The sequence below is a fragment of the Sorex araneus genome, chromosome 3 (genome assembly GCF_027595985.1).
Source record: "Sorex araneus isolate mSorAra2 chromosome 3, mSorAra2.pri, whole genome shotgun sequence".
Lineage (NCBI taxonomy): Eukaryota > Metazoa > Chordata > Mammalia > Eulipotyphla > Soricidae > Sorex > Sorex araneus.
In genome coordinates, this window is record NC_073304.1 from 28,408,945 (window position 1) to 28,425,828 (window position 16,884).

The 16,884-nt window shown below is 47.5% G+C and overlaps 1 protein-coding gene across 11 annotated transcripts in view; it reads right to left on the minus strand.

Annotated features, from left to right (window-relative positions):
• The window catches only part of RGS6 (regulator of G protein signaling 6), a 561,022-nt gene that overhangs the window by 27,403 nt on the left and 516,735 nt on the right, over positions 1 to 16,884 (minus strand). For all 11 annotated transcript variants that reach the window (XR_008629102.1, XM_055129995.1, XM_055129998.1 and 8 more), the window contains exon 16: positions 1,062 to 1,151. Coding sequence is in view for 10 of the 11 variants with exons in the window: in XM_055129995.1 (XP_054985970.1) it covers positions 1,062 to 1,151 (90 nt within the window). In the remaining variant the exon portion in view is untranslated. The remainder of the gene's footprint in view (positions 1 to 1,061; positions 1,152 to 16,884) is intronic.

Here is a 16,884-nt window from a genome sequence, read left to right on the forward strand (position 1 = left end):
AAGCAAGGGAGGCAAGATACAGGAGCTGTGGGATTTGGTACCAGGACAGCCCCGCCCAGCCATACGCAGGCTTCACGTGGGAGCTGAAGAAGGCAGAGGGTGGGCAGGCAGCTTGGCATTGAAAGCCATCTCTTCTGCCCCAACTTCTTCTAAGACCCCTTGCCCTTCCTGCTCATCCTTCCCTCCTCCCAGAAACCCAGCTGATTCATCTCTGATCCAACCACCCCTCATCACCTGTAGCTGAGAGGCCCTGGGCCACAAATCCAGGTACTTAGCTCTGCCATGAACCATGACTGAACTCCAAGTGGAAAGGAAGGAGGTGCAAAGAAATCATTAATTCTTAGGTAAGATAAGGCAAGCCCTGGAACAGGCGAGGGAAGCGACAGAGAGATGGGTTCAAGGAGAAATGACTTCTTTGGGGGCTGGAGTCATGGCACAGCGGGTAGGGCATTTGCTTTGCAAACCCGGCTGACCCGTGTTTGATTCCCAGCATCCCATACTCCCTGAGCATTCCCTGAGCACTGCCAGGAGTGGTTCCTGAGTGCAGAGCCAGGAGTAACCCCTGTGCATTGCCAGGTGTGACCCAAAAAGCAAAAAAAAAAAAAAAGACTTCTTTGAGGAGACAGATTGCAGTTTTTCTGTCCCACGGACGAGGGGTGGCCTCTTTTCCAAACCTGGGCTACTCAGGGAGAGGAAATCTGTGATGAAGCCTTGGCAGGAACGGGACCCCTCTGCTTTCCACGGGGTTTGGTGAGGTCCCTGCCTGCTCCAGACTGTGCTGAACCACGGTGGCCTTGGTGGCTGGTTGCATTCCCAGCTGTGAGTACAACATGTAAGTAGAGGTTGTAGGCACATGGAAATAGGCTCCCCACCCTAGAGATGGGGGTGAGGGTGTGACCACCCTAATCATCTCCCATTGAAGATGGGCCCAGGGAGAGAAAGCAAAGAAGAGAAGAGAAAACAAAACCCCAGGGATGATATTGTCATTTCACACCAGCGGCAAGCAGTAGGCAAGGGTCAACAGTGCGGAGGAAGGCGAGCCTGCCCTTCCCCAAAAATACCTTCTTCTTGGCCAACAGCAGGTCCTGGTAAGCGTTGGACCGGAGGAATCGAGCATAGCTGTCACTCTTCATCAGTTTGTAGATGTGCTCCTGGGAAGGAAGGAGGCGGGAGACACAAAGAGCCGTCAGCTGATACAAAAGGGAGCTACCCTCCTCCCCAGCCTATTCAGGAAAGAGACAGACCAGATGTGCTTGGAGGCACCTAAGAAATGTGCAGTGCCTTCTTTTGTCTCGTTCCTCATTCAGAAACACAGTACGAAATACATTTTCTGGGACCAGAGAGAGAAAGATAGATAGATAGATAGATAGATAGATAGATAGATAGATAGATAGATAGATAGATAGATAGATAGGGAGAGACATAGATAGATAGAGAAAGACAGACAGAGACAGAGACAGAGATAGTATAGTGGGTAGGTATTTGCCTTACATGCAACTCACCTAGGTGTAATCTATGGCACTCATGAGCCCCACTAAGAATGATTCCTTAGCACAGAGCCAGGAGTAAGTCTTGAGAGTTCCCCCTACCCCCACCTCAAATATATATATATTTTCTCTCATGGATTAAAAAGATCCTTGAAGCTCATGTCAGAGGCTTTGTGGTTGGATGTGGGTGCTGGGTGCTGCATTGGGGACCTAATCACTGGGATGAAACTCAAGGGAGTTACAAGATGTAAGAAACCCAACCCTCAAGACGGCTATGGGCCCTATGAGTCCATGCAGATAGCGTTCTTGAAATGAAAAACGACAGAAAGATAGCAGGTGAGCTGTGGCCAGGGGTCATGGGAGAGGAGGGACGTGTGGCTATGAGGGCTAACAGGAAGGCTCCTTCTGAAGATGGAATTACACTGCATCTCAACACTTCTCCCACCTGTGACAGACTCTAGGGAGTTAGACGCATGAATGCATGTGTGCACACACAAAGGTGCACACAGATGACAAGGAAGCTGCTCTGAGCAGTGTATGCAGCCATGCAGTGTGCGGTGTGTGTTCTGTGTGCTGCACGGCTGCAGTGGCATAGATGCTACCTGTTGGGGAAACTGGGGAAATGGCTCCTGTCTGTATTTGTTCTTACAGCTGCATGTGAATCTGGCTCTGTCTCAAGCACACATCAAAGATACCAGTGGGCCAGGTGTGCATATCAGGCTACCATCTGGAGGCAGAGGTGTGCTTGGAATCAGGTCATGGGATTTGAGGGCAAAGACATGGGCCTGAGGCTCCTCTCTGGGGGGACAGTTGCAATGTGTCTTGGCACCCTCTCTTCCCGGGCACTCCTGCAGGCATTCACATTCTGACCTTGGCACAAAAGTCTGCTCTAGATTTCCAGCTAATTGCTAGAGCTTGGTGGGTGCCTGGTTTAAAGATGGGGCTGGGTGGGGGGAGTAACTCAAGACACATGCTTTGTGGTGCTGGGTGCAATCCCTGGCACCTCCAGATAAATCAAGAGAAGGAGCTTTTATTGGTCTGCTTTATCTTATTTTGGGCGGGGACCACACCCTTAGTATGGAGTTCATGGGACTGTCTGCAGTGCCAAGGACTGAACCCCAGGTCAGTCACATGCAGGGACAGCACCTTGCCTTCTTTATTATCTCTCCAACCCCCTACAAAGAGGGGCCTTTTGATGGAAAGGGGCTTATTTCTCAGTTGGAATGGAGTGAAGCTCAGCTCAGCTCAGCTGCACAGGAGAGTGAGGTGCTCCCCAGAGGCCCTGCAAGAAGGGAGGGAGGGCTTTCTTGGGGTGAGTGTGGTTGTTAGGTTGTTTAGGTAGGAGTGGGGGGAGGGGCAGGGGGCAGGGCTGGCTAGGCCAAGAAAGTGATATGACCCACTGGTCACTCTAGGAAGCAGGACTGGTCCCCGTGCTCTGGGGACTGGAGAAGTGGTCACTGAGGAGAAGGAGGGCTGGAATGGTCATTATAGGCTCTTCCTGACAGACTCTTGCCAGGGAAGTGGGGGAAAGAAGGAGATGGGGGTGGGGGACAAGCTGCAGAAGAAAGTGAAAGCAGAGAAGCAAGAACACCTGAACCCCTAAGGTTCCCCTGCAGCTACATCACAAGCAGACCTGTTCCGGTTACCCCCTGCTTGAGATGTCCACGTTTCACAAAATCAGAGTATAAGCCCATGCCAGGAGGCAAGGAGAGTCAAACATGGCTTGGAGCTGAGATCTCCCTTCGCAGTACTGTGGTCTAATTAACTTAGCAAGAACATGTCTCATTGATTTTTTGTTGTTGATGTTGCAAATTTTAGACAAAGCCCGGGTCTACTCTAGTTTAAGATCCTTGAAGGTAAGGAGGGATGCGGTTTCATCTCTTACATTTGCTCAGTGCCCAGCAGAGGGTCGGATACTGCTTGTATGGATGTTGTTTCTTGGTGCTTTCAAACGCTTGTTTGAATGGAATGTTCAACAAGTATGCAACCGATTCACTTGTTTTAGTTGCCACTTCTGATTCCAAGTTCATGCTTAGTCTAGAAGGAGAGTGGACTCACGCTCGGCTCAAAGGAAGCCCCCGGAGCAATAGCACACATTGCTATGACCTTGGAGCCTAGACTTGTGGATGTTATAGTCTTTGTTTCCTCTGACTGAATCTCCAGTTTTCTAATGTTTGAACGTGAGATGCATCATTACTCAGCGTGAGAATGACTCCTTTTTCACGCTTGTGTCTTGTCCACAGAGCCAGGTGTGTCTTGTCCACAGAGCCAGGTGGTCCCGAGTCATCCAGGGAGGTCTATCACTCTCCCTTCACCTTCTACAAGGCAACCACTTCCTGCTTCTGGCTCAGATTTTCAGAGGTACCCAAGACCTCAAATATACTACAACAAATATCTCCCTCCTCTTATGCCCCAGGAGGAGTAAGGAAATTTCCCTCATACAGCCTTCTGGCCTGGGCAACACATTTTACCCAGATACAGCTAATGCCTACCATCTCATCATGGAGGGTTAAGAGCCAGGTTCCGTGAAAGAGAAGAGCTTGTCATTTGGAAAGAGCAGGATAAAGCAGATGCCTAGACATTTAATAAGAAAATGGGTTCGCACATATTTATTGAACACCTGCTAGGTGCAATGCCAGACCCTGAGTCAGGCATTTGAGATTACAGCCTAAGTGTGACAGCGAGATCCCTGCTGGCATAAATGTAGGTTCCATTAGCAAGATCTGGGCACAGAGACACAGGCTATAGAGAGGTGCATGAGAGGGGTGGGGCAGCAGCTACCTGCGGGTGCGGGGACAGCTGTCTATCAACCAGAAGATTCTGCACCACGGTGGGGGGTGGGGGGGAAGAGATGGGAATGAGGGACATGTCCCTTCAATTCCATGGAAATGGGGTGAGAGCATCTGTCCAAGGAGGATAACCAGAAGTGGAGGAAGGAGTAGCAGGTGACGCGTCAGTGTGGGTCAGACAGAAGAGCAGCCCGGACACCACTCATCTCCATGGCACATGACCAGCTCCAAAGTCAGGACCAAGGTGGGGAGGGTTTGAGGAGAATGCAGTGGCAGTGGGGGGTAGGGGAGCACATGACCTGCCAGGGGAAGGGACAGGAGGGTGTCTCCTTCTGCCCACCTTGTTGCCAGCCCTTGATAATCACTTGGGTAGTTTTGAGTCACCTCACCAGGGACCAGCCTCCAAGGCAACAGCAGCAGGTGAAAGGTGCAGATCTGAGAAGACCCCCGTCTCTGCGAATGCCCCCCTGCTCGCTGCCTCCTGCAGTCACGGGCACCCTGGGCCGAGCCTGCTTTTCCAGGATCTGAGACTCTCCTCCACACTCTGTTTCTCCCCCCCAAGCAAAGAAATGGAGCCTTTAATCTACCCAGTTATGGAACTCGGCTTCTTCCTGCTTGCCAGCTTTGTCTGGGAAACATGAAGACTGGAAGCAGGGGGTGGTACACGGGGAGCGGAGGTTTTTCTGGGAATGAGAATGAACATAGGACTCAGGGTCTTTGGCCAGTTCCCAAATGCAATGAGTTTATCACTGCCAGGGACAGCGAATGTACAAAGCTCTTGGCAGTGACCTCTACTGATTTACGAGGGGCTCTGCTTTGTTTCCCCTGCTCTGCAGACAACCCGTGTTAAGGAAAATGTATATCTAGAATTTGCAAAGAAAAAGAGGGCCACTGGCACAATCAGCGAGAGAATACTGGAGGGGGGAGGTAGAGAGAAAGACGTGTTTTATTCTGCACCGCTTTTTCTGTTCTTGGCTTTTCCGGTCTTATCTTTGTCCTTTCCCTTCCTCTCTATTCGTTTTCTCCTTCTCCTCTACCCCTCACTAACCTCCTGCCCTGGGATGCAGATCATTGAGTTGATTGGAAAAAAAGAAAAAAAAAAAGAAATGGCCAGGGGCCACATCTGCTTTCCTGTCGTGGAGCACAGCACTTCTGGGGGTGTGAAGGAAGCTTCTTTCCCATTCTGAGACCAGTGTACCAGGGACCTCGACTGCCACAAACATCTCTGTGCTGTTCTCACTGGTGGGGAGAATGAGCCCTGGAATGATGCATTAGGGTACAAGGCTGTACCCCCTGAGCAGACGCCCCCCCACCCCACCGCCTGCACTGCTCCCTCTCTGCCCAGCCTTGACCTGGGGTTCTCTGCTGAAGACAGCAACCACACAGAACACTTTTGGGGTTCCGGGCACACAAGTGAAAGCAGTTGGTGTGTGTAAGTGGAGGGAAAGCTGTCACCCCACCACACCGGCTACCCATTAAGTCAGTGCCCCGATGGTCCTTACCCACAAATCTCCTTTTTTGGTGGATAAGAAACACAGAAGATACTTAGACAAACTCCTGGGTGCGTGGCGTACGGAGCAGCTCCAGGACGAAGACCACCCTCTGTTTCCTACACATCTCCTCCTATTTTCCGGCACCTCCCTGACATGGGCCGCCACACGGTGGGAACTGGCACAGCTGCCGGGAGCATTTCTGTTGATTTTTCAAGAGCCTCGTTTTCCTTTCTGTAGGAGTACGCACCTCCCGCCTGCCCTCTACGCCCAAACTTCTGGAGCCACGCCACATGGGGGCACAGCCGTGGTCATTCTGCCTCATCGAAGGCAGACAAGGGCAGGGCGGAGAGGTGTGTGGGGAATGGCAGCGGGGAGGGGCTGGGAGTCAAAAAACCCGAGTTCCAGCTCCCATTCCTGCCCTTCCCAGCCCTGTCCCTTGGCATTCCAGAGACACTCACATGGACTGTCACAATGACACAAGGCCCTGGAACCATGGCTGTCCTACCCAGGGTGTGACGGAAGATGGGATGACGAACAGACAGGTGGGGGCTCTGCTGTGGGGGAGGGCGGCTGGCTGTTGGAGTTGCTGCCACTGTTTGCTGTGAGCTGGGGCTTAAACAACCCACGTTGACCAGGGAGATGACTCAAAGAGCTGGAGGGCCTGCAGGAGACCTGGGTTTGATCCCTGCTACTGCGTGCTCCCCCAGCACTGCCAGGAGCACCCCACCTCTAAGCACCTTCCACAAAAGACCTCAAGTGAGCCCCACATACAGAGGAGGGTGCTAATGCTTGGGAAGGTGAAGTGCCGGGTCTGAGCTGCAGCGCAGGGACTGAGATGTAGTCCAGAACCGTGAGGCCCCTCAGAGGGATCTTACCCCACCACACGCTGCTCTCGCAGCCATAAGATGGGGCTTTCGGGGGGCTCAGAGTGGCATGGCCAAGACAAGCCCTGAACATGGGGCAAGAACAAATGTCGGGAGCTTTCTCTCTGTTCCTCCTCTGAAGGTCCCAGAAATAGACGCAGCAACTCCCTTCAGTAGCATGTGTGACCCTCAGTGGCAGTGATATTGGAAGGACTAAGTCATCTGGGGTGATCTCCAGGAACAGGCACAACTTTCCTTCCAGGTCTGCAAAAAGGACCCGACCTGGCAAAGCTCTGAGAGGGACTGGTCCGGGACAGCGCTAGGCAGCAGGTCTGTCTCCGAGAGCGCCAGCCAGAGCATCCAGCATCTCAACTTCCTAAGAGACAGCAATGTCTCAAAGGCCAGAGTCCAGCACTCAGGACAGGTCTGCTGTGGAGAGGACCCTCTTCCCCCTGAGGAGCTGTGGGAGGGTGGGCCAGAGGCTAATCATAGCTCAGTAGCTACTGGCACCCCACAGAAGAGAAAGCTGAGGGAACGCACACCCAAGAATATCTTGGCCCCATGGATGCAGCTCTGGGTGCCCCGTGGAGGCTCATGAAGATCTTGAAGGAGAATCCCCATGTACATTTCTGAGTCTTTGGAACCAGGACATAGGACCCCTTATTTTCACGAGACAGAATCAGGTCAGAGAAAGCCTGCTAATTAGTGACCTGCAACACTTCTGGATAAATGTGTTTTATCAAACTAGCTAAAGGACAGAGTGTTTTAAAGCTGTTCACCCCCCATACCTAGGAACAGGTAGGCCTCAAAGACAGCTTTGCCTACCCTAACACCAGGAGTATGGATGTACACAAGGGATATTTCTTTTCCTCTTCAAGGTCCCAGGGTTCGGTGCAAGAAATCTATGCTCTGAAGCTATCAGAAAGACATTTTGGAATCTTGATATCTTCTCTACAAGAAATACTTGTTTGTGTGGCAAAAGCAAACAAGCAAAGAAAGAACCATATCACAACTGACTTGTTCTTTTCAAAAATGCGTCCCTTCCACTAGTCTTTATGTTCTGAAAATAAAACCACCTGCCAATAAAATAAGCAAGTCCCAATGCAGATGGTGTCATGGCATTCTTTATTAAAATATGTCAGGTATAGGATGTCTACCTGAGAATGCCCTCTTATCAAGGATTCCTATCAGGAAATAGGAGAAATCATGTGTTTCAATACTGGCATGCAATACCTCTACCTCCACCCCAAGTTCCAGGAAGAACAGCTTCCCCCAGCGAGGAGGAACTCCTATCTTTGAGTAAGCTGGGGTGCACATAAACACATACTCCCTGAGATGCTGGCTTTTCAACAAAGCCACTGTCAAAAGCCTTGCTTTCCTGAACCAAGTTGCTGTTAAATATCACATTCGGAAAAAAAGCAGAAACCTTTTGACCAGAAACTTCTTGTCTGTTCAAGGTGAGTGCCGACTTGATGGTGTATTTCTTAGCTCTTTCATTCTGATTTCAGCCTTGAGCTCACCTTTGGATCATTCCATGGATGGCTGGTTTCTTTACAGGGAGGGTTCAGTACCTTCCATAGGGGGCTGCTAAAGGAAAGGATCTTCCCTGTGGCTCTCTGTTCCCACAGCCCAGAACATCTGGCATTTCATGGGTATTCCAAGTTTTGCTAACTTGGCATATTGCAGAAGTGTAACTTAACCAAGATTTATTGATCACCTGCTTTATATGTTCCTCACGGTTTGGCAAGATTTTTTAAAAGTGGAAAGCCACGGGACAAATTTCTCATATTAAAAAATTATTTTATTATAGGCCTAGCTGGGAATGTCATAATTCTAAACTGAGTTGTCAAGAAAAAAAGTTTTTTTTTTAAAAAAAATTCAACCATGTGCAAAACATTAATGTCCTGAGGACATATAAAAGCTAAAGAAGATAAAATTTCTGCTAAAACAAAACAGGAATTTTGTCTTAGCAGCAACCTCAGGTCAGGAAAGAATATGGTTTTGACAGCCAGAAAGTCCACGTGGGGACCTCCAGGTGCTGGTAAGTAAGGTGAGTTGGTCTCCCCTCCTACACAATCCAATTCAACTATCTGTCCATTTGACAGACAGATTTCCAATCCAATCCAATCTCAAGGAAGTGTTTTCTTGGGCCTGTTTTGTTTTGTCGGTCAGGAACGAGTATGCGTGGACAAACTCTTCCCCATGGCAGGATGCCATCCAGACCTCTTATTTCCTTTGCAATTTTCCTCCAGAAAGAACTTGTACCCAGAGGTCAAATCTCCCGCCCTACATGAGAGATTGGTTGCTCATGAAGTGTGAGGATGGGGAGGTAGACAAGTGATGGAACGGATTCAGGGACAGAGCCCTTGAAACATCCTTGGGTCCTCTGAGACTTTTCAAATTGAAGCCAGGCAGCTATTGTGCCAAGCAATCAACGCCCCTCTCCCTTCCCTGGAGCTTCTTGAGGTTATGGAAAGAAGCAAATGCCCTCCAGAAAGCTTCCAGAGGGGTTGAACCTTTGGTCTCAATGCTTCCTGTGGCTTTAGTGCCTCTTCCTGAATTTGACCCTTCTCCAGGCAGTCCTCCAGAACTGCCAGCTTCAGAACACATGTCCTTAGACTGGCATCTCTCTGGTGGTGGTTCACTCTGCCTACCACCATATGTTCCCCCTACCTTCTCCAATAGCTTAAAGCCTTCTGTGCCTTCCTACTGGTTGAAGTGAGAAAGTTCAAATTCTTGAGACTGACACTGGAGCACACCCTCTCCCCACCCCACCATTTAGTTTCTATGTATTTTGTCCTGTATTACCTCCATTCAGCCCCAAGGATGCTTTCCAAGAGTAAACATCATCTTCGAAGAATTATTTTATGATCTAGCTTGGAATGACATGTGCTCATGGAATGCTAAGGCCATTAACTTTTGTGAGTTCACACATATCAATACAAAACAATTTTTATTTGTTCAAAGAAATGTCAGGGATATTCATCTGATTTCGCAATGATCCTTAGAAGCCTGGAAAGGTGAGAGCATCCCCATTTTACAGATAAGAAAACCAAGGCACCAAAGGTTAAGCTCTTTGCCTGAGACTACAGAGAAAGTAGGTGGCAATGCAAAGTGTCGCATACTTGAGAATAAAAAATTCAGTCCCTAACCTAAAGAACAAGCCTTTTAAAAACAAAATCAAAACCCAAAAAACCAACTCTGGCCCATTTTTCTTTTTCTCCCTACACAAGGCTAAATCTGTGAAATTGGAACAACACAGCAAACAGCTGAGGGCTATGGTCACAGCCCACAGACCTTTATGGAAGATTTGGTCTTGGCCCAACTTTTCAAAAAAGCCAAATGGATCAGCAAAAACACAAGTGCAAATGCTGGGCCCATGCTGACAGGGTGTCTTGTGAAATATTTCCACAGGAAGCAAACACAGGCAATTAACTTTGCTATAACAATGCATGTGGTCAAATAAAAAAAACTAAATCCTTGCAGAGAGCCTGTTCCCCACTCCGGTCCCCCTTTCGCATCCATCTATAAATCAGGCTGAGCCTTCACTCTGGCTACTGACCCTTTCTCTCCGGGCACAAGCTCATCCTCCCATCTGCATTCTCATGGCTGTGGGAGGGCTTCCGAGAACCACCGGGGATGGGTTGGAGAAGCCATCTGGAGCTCAAAAGCCCATTGAGGTGGGGGAGGGTGTTGACTTCCAAGGGCTGAGATGTCACCATCTCCCCTGTGCAGTTTGGGAGGCCAAGAAGAGGCCAGACCTGTGCAGTTTGTGCATCTCTGACAAAGCACAGAACAGAAGCGGGGCTGGAATCTGCTGCCTAGGTTTTGGGTCCTTCTCTGAGGACCTGAGTGTTTCCTGGTCTCAGGATGACAATCAAGGCATTCCAGACCTGTGCAGGTCAAGATAGGAGATGCCTGGACAGCACCTGGGAGACCTGAGGGTCCCTGGGCAGCTGAGGTAGAGAAGAGGGGCTGGTGGTCAGGAAGCACAGGCAGCGTAGCATGACAGTATCGGCTGATGTGCCCTCGGCTTTTGATACATGCACTCGTTGCAACCTCCTTGCAGAAGCCTGTTTGTTGGCTGCAAGGCTGTTACGGCACCAACACAAGATCCCCTCTAACCCACTCTCCCAAACCAATGATGCTCAGCTGCTCCCACCCCTCTATCCGTCATTTGTCTGGATTCCCTGAAGCATTTCAGTGATTTCCATGGTACATTGTTTAGCTCAGAGGTCTAAGCGTTCAGCCTGGGGTGCTCCAATCAGCCTCACCATCTATTTTGTTGGATTCCACAAGCCGAAAATAACTTTCACATTTTCCAATGGTTGAAAAATATCAAAAGAAGCCCCTGAGCACTGCTGGGGTTGCCCCCAACAGCACTGGGCCCGAACAGCACCACATCACAGTCCAGAATGTTGGACTGTCTGTCTCAGAGGCTGAGGATCACTGGGAGGTCCTCTAGGTCTTCTCAGCTCTGCACTGGAGCCCTCCCTGCACCAAAAGCCAAAAGCAAAAGATTGATACTTTATGGAAAATGACAGGAAACTTGGGGCTGGAGTGATAGCATAGCCGGTAGGGCATTTGCCTTGAATGCAGCCGACCCGAGTTCAATGCCCAGCATCCCATATGGTCTTCTGAGCACCACCAGGAGTAATACCTGAGTGCAGAGCCAGGAGTAACCCCTGAGCAACGCTGGGTGTGACCAAAAAAGCAAAAAAAAAAAAAAGACAGGAAACGGAACTTTCACCATTCCAGAATAAAATTTCTCAGAATATAGTAACACACACTCATTGACATGGTGATGGTGTAGCTGCTCTTATATGACAGAATTGGGTAGCTGTGGCATAGATGGTGTGACTCATGAAACCTAAAATTGATCTGATTTGATCCTTCACTGGAAAGTGGAGGTTTTTGTTAAGAGACACCCTCTTAACAAAAGGGGTGGAGAGAGCACAGAGTTAAAGGTGCTTACATTGCATGTGGCCAACCCTGGTTTAATACCCCACCACTTCATATGTACTACCAAGCGCCATTAGGAATGATCCCTGAGTGCAAAGCCTGGAGTAAGCCCTGAATACCCTTGGAGTGCTCCATCCTCACCCCCGCCACAAAGAGGGGGAAAAAAGAAACACTAAAAAACAAAACCAAAAAAGAATTTGCACACCTTATATCTAGCAAAGGGCTAATACCCAAGATACATAAAGAGCTTAGAAAACCTAACAAAACATGACCAGAAACCCCATACAAAAATGGGAAAAGCACTAAACAGATTTCTTAAAATAAGACATAGGTTGACCAATAGCACACAAAAAGTTCATCGTCTATTATTATTAGAAAAATGCAAACAAAATGACAATTACATATCACTTCTCACTAGTGAGAATGGTCTATGGCAAAGAAGATAGGAAGGGGCCAGAGCGACTGTGCAGCAGGTAGGGCGTTTGCCTTCTATGCGGCTGGCCTGGACTTAATCTCCAGCATCCCCTGAGCACCACCAGGAGTAATTCCTGAGTACAGAACCAGGAGTAACTCTTGAGCATCACCAGGTATGACCCCAACCCCAAGCCTTTGTCTTCCCTTCTCTCCAAAAAAGATAGAAAATGATCAGTGTTGGTGGGGATGTGGTAAAAAAGGACCCTCACCCACTGCTGGTAGGAATATAAACTGATTCAGACTCTATAGGAAATAGAACAGAGATTACTCAAAACTTAAAACCAGAACTAACATCTGATGCAGCAATTCCTTTCCTAGGTATCTATACAAAGGACACAAATATATTCATCCAAGGGGCTAAAGAGATAGTACCACAGGTAAGGTGTTTGCTTTGTATGACACCAACCCCAGTTCAATTCTTGGCACTCTATATGGTCCGCTGAGCTTACCAGGAGTGATCTCTAAGTACAGAGCCAGGAGTAAGCACTGGACACAGGTAAAACTGCAGTCATTAAAAAAGATATGGGCCAGAGGGATAGTATTGCAGGTTGGGCGCATACCTTGCATGCATGCAACCTGGGTTCGATTCACGACATTCCATATTGTTCCCTAAGCCCACCAGGAGTGATCCCTGAGCAGAGAGCCAGGAGTAAGTCCTGAGTATGGATAAGTGTGACCCAGTCCTGCCCTCTTCCCCAAAAAAAGGAAAGATATTTGCATACTTTTATATATACTGTAGTGCTGTTTACAATAAACAAGGTCTGGAAACTGCCCAACTGTTCAATGACAGATGTGTGAATAAAGAAGATGTGGTATATCTATCTATGCAACAGAATATTACTCAGCTGCAAGGAAAGAGGAAGTCTAATCCTTTTAGACATGATACAACTACAGAGTATCATATTAAGTGAAATAAGTCAGAAGGAGAAAGGCACATACTAAATCATCTCACTAATATTGGCACACAAAGGAACAAAGCAAAGGAATAGACAATGTCTAATGAGAACAAATCTTTTGGCTCTGCTCAGGACCTTAGATTGCCAAGGAGCAGTGTATGGATGGAGTGGACAGAGGGGACCCAGTGGACTGTGCTGCATGATACCAGCACTTAGGTGGTAGGTGTTTCATGGTGACATCGTAGCCCTCAAACAGAAACATTTGCACTCTTGTGAACCAATGTTACCTAGGTAAAAATCACTGTCACTGTCACTGTCATCGAGTTGCTCATCGATTTGCTCGAGCGGGTACCAGTAAAGTCACCATTGTGAGACTTGCTATTACTGTTTTTGGCATATTGAATATGCCACAGGTAGCTTGCCAGGCTCTGCCATGTGGGCGAGATACTCTCGGTAGCTTGCCGGGCTCTCCGAGAGGGGCAGAGCAATTGAACCCAGGTAGGCCACATGCAAGGCAAATGTCCTACCCGCTGTGCTATCACTCCAGCCCAGGTAAAAATAAACATTGATAAAAGAGTAATTTTTTTCAAACCACCCTCTGACTGGTTGTAAAAGACAGACTGGCAGATTCACCCTATGCACTTAAAATGAGGGGAAAAACACACCAAATGCAGGAAGTAGTTCTCAGAGCTTAATTTTACATGAATTGCTTAATGTTTTCCCCTCCACCCAATGTGTTAAACATAAATGTATGAAAAGGAATACTTAAATGAGCAAAAGGCAATAGGAAACATTTGTCCACTTTCCAGCACCCAAATCCTTTAAAACACTTCATTCCACCTTACCTTCGCCCCCACCTGTGACCCTGTGGAGAGTCCCCTGTATACCTGTTCCCTGGGGAGGAAGGAAGACTCAGGCATGTGAAAACACTTGCCCAGCACACACTGTTGGAGAGAAGTACTTTGCTTATTTAGGATGGACACACGAGTATGAAGCCAAAGAAAAGCAGCTGAGCACCGTAAGTGGTTTAGCAGAGTGCTGTATTTCTTTTTCTTTTTTTATTCTTCTTCTTTTTTTTTTGCTTTTTGGGTAACACCTGGCGATGCACAGGGGTTACTTCTGGTTCTGCACTCAGGAACCACTCCTGGCAGTGCTCAGGGGACCATATGGGATGCTGGGAATTGAACCCGGGTCGGTCGTGTGCAAGGCAAATGCCCTACCCGCTGTGCTATCACTCCAGCCCCGAGTGCTGTATTTCAATTTGCAGCAGGCCAATCCTGAGAGCAAACAAAGGACGTGGAGATGCTTGGGTGTCCCCACATCTGGTCCCCCTCAGGAATGAGCTAGACTATATCTATAAGTTCCAGAAATATAACAGAGCACCGGGCCAACAAAACTGAATTCTAAATTCTGCATACTCAGATCTGGTTGAGTCACGGCATGTGGATGACCGGAGTTCTCCCATCAACTCCCTCTGGACTGAGAAGCAATGTGTATGCTGAGGAGAGAGTAGGGCTGAGCAAACCCTGGGGCTCCCACACCAGGCAAGGCAGACAAAGAGCCAGGTGAGAGGCATGTGGTGGCTTGAAGTGTTGACCAACCTGTGATTCTAATGGCCCGGTGGTTGTGGTAGGCTCAAGCTCATGAGTGATAACATAAAGGTTTAACGCTAGTTCTTGAGAATCAGCATTCTCATTACAGAGAAAGGAATATATAAGAAAGGGGAGGAGGTTAAATAAAATGCCCTGTAGGTGTTTTTGTTTTTTTAGATATATGGTTCAGTGGGGCTGAGGGATTGGAGATGGGATCATTCTTAGTGAGACTCAGCCCTGCAGTGTGGGTTTGAAGGTTCAGGGCTTTGCTGGGCCATATGGAGGGCTGGGCTCAGGTAGTTATGTGGTACCTGGGATCAAACTCGCAGCCTCGGGACTGGAGCAATAGCACAGCGGGTAGGGCGTTTGCCTTGCACGCGGCTGACCCAGGTTCGATTCCCAGCATCCCATATGGTCCCCTGAGCACCGCCAGGAGTAATTCCTGAGTGTAGAGCCAGGAGTAACCCCTGTGCATCGCCAGGTGTGACCCAAAAAGCAAAAAAACAAAAACAAACTCACAGCCTCACAACATGCCAGGTGGGTGTTGCTCCATACCAGTGGCCTCTCCCCTGAGGTCCTGAATTTGAATAGAAAGTATTAGCATGATTGCTTGATGTACTTTGAATGACCACCTTCTATTGACTAATCTGTCCCCTAAAAAGGCTGGATTTAGGACAACCCAGGAACCATAAGCTTCCCCTCAGTGCCCAGATTGTGTTCCTTTTTCTAAAAATCACTTCCTGCTAAGAGGAACCAGGGATACTTGGAGAAATAGCAGGTTCCATGGCTAGAGAATAGTCTGAGACAACTTAGTTTCAATGTTTTTTGCATGGCATCAGATTCCTAGGGCTATGGTAGAAGGAATTAACAGGACAGAGATGCAAGATCCAATAAAAATAATAGTCAAATATGCTTAAATATGTGGGTTTAAAAAGAAAATAGAAACAAGTAAGAAACCTTTAATGGGTCACCATTGGAAGATGATGGTCAACCACCCTTATTTTTAAAATTTGTAAGTAAAGGGAGAGAATCCAGTATTGATCTCTCCTATATGCAATGTTGACTAAAGAATAAAAAACTAGATGTGTTTAATTATTTGTATTTCAGCCAATAAGTGAGGGAATAAAAGAGAATTACAATGTCACTATTAATTGCTGATTTAGTAATGGGGTTAAGCAATAAACATCCATGAATACTTAGATCCCTAAAGAAAATTAGATATTATGTGTCTTCTGACAATACATGTCTTATTGTTTTACAAGCTATGAAATAGTTTTCCTAGAAAAATCAAACATAAATATGATTAAATACCTAAACCAAACTATCAATTTATGGGAGATACAGATGGTAGATTAACATGTCAAGTAGCACCACAGGGCTGCAATCAGACAAATCCAGGGGGGAATCTCTATAGCACAAAGGAACCAATTTCTTCATCAAATAAATTGCAAAAGCATGGGCTATTGCAAAAGAGATGAGAAGGTACTTAAAAGAAAGACCAATCTACTGAATGTGTGACCCTTACAGGGATTCAGCTATTATATAGCTTTCTTTTTTTTAATTCAAAAGACTTTCTGTAATTACCATAGACCTTAATACTTAGCTGGAATTTGGTGATATTGATGAATATTGCTAATTAAAAATTTCTTGGGGGGGTCACACCAGTGGTGCACAGGAGACCCTATAGTGCTGGGAATTGAACCCTGGCCTCTCCCCCTCACACTCCATTTGAGCTATATCTCCAATCATAATATTCCAGGTGCCAAAATGGTACTATATTAATATTCAAACCCAAGGGCAGGTCCACTTTATAGATATATATCTAAGTACTTAGAAATGAAGTTTCATATTAGATTCCTCTTAAAATGACCCAGTGGTAGGTGAAAAGCTAGGTGCTGACACAGAAAACAGCTGGATAAGGGCCCATAAGAATGAATTTGTTGTTTCTACTTTTTTATATGTTCACAAATGTCCATCATATGAGATCAAAATAAACCTTCCTTATGTCATGCCCAGTGTGATAATACTAGGCCGTATGCACCACAGTTCTGACCATTATCCCTTCTCTAGTGTTCCATGAAAAAAAGCAGAGTAAAACATAAAATTCATGTTTCAAATTATTGAGGGAGCATCTCCATCATTCAGTAGAGTCCTTTCACCCATGGGGCTTCTCCATCACCTGTAGAAAGTCTCCATCACCCAGGGTGCTTCTCCAGCACCTATGGAGAGTCTCAACATTCACAGAGCTTCCCCGTCACCTCTGAAGAGTCTGTATCACCCAGGAGACTCTTCCTCACACATGAAGTGTTTCCTTCATGCATGGAGTTT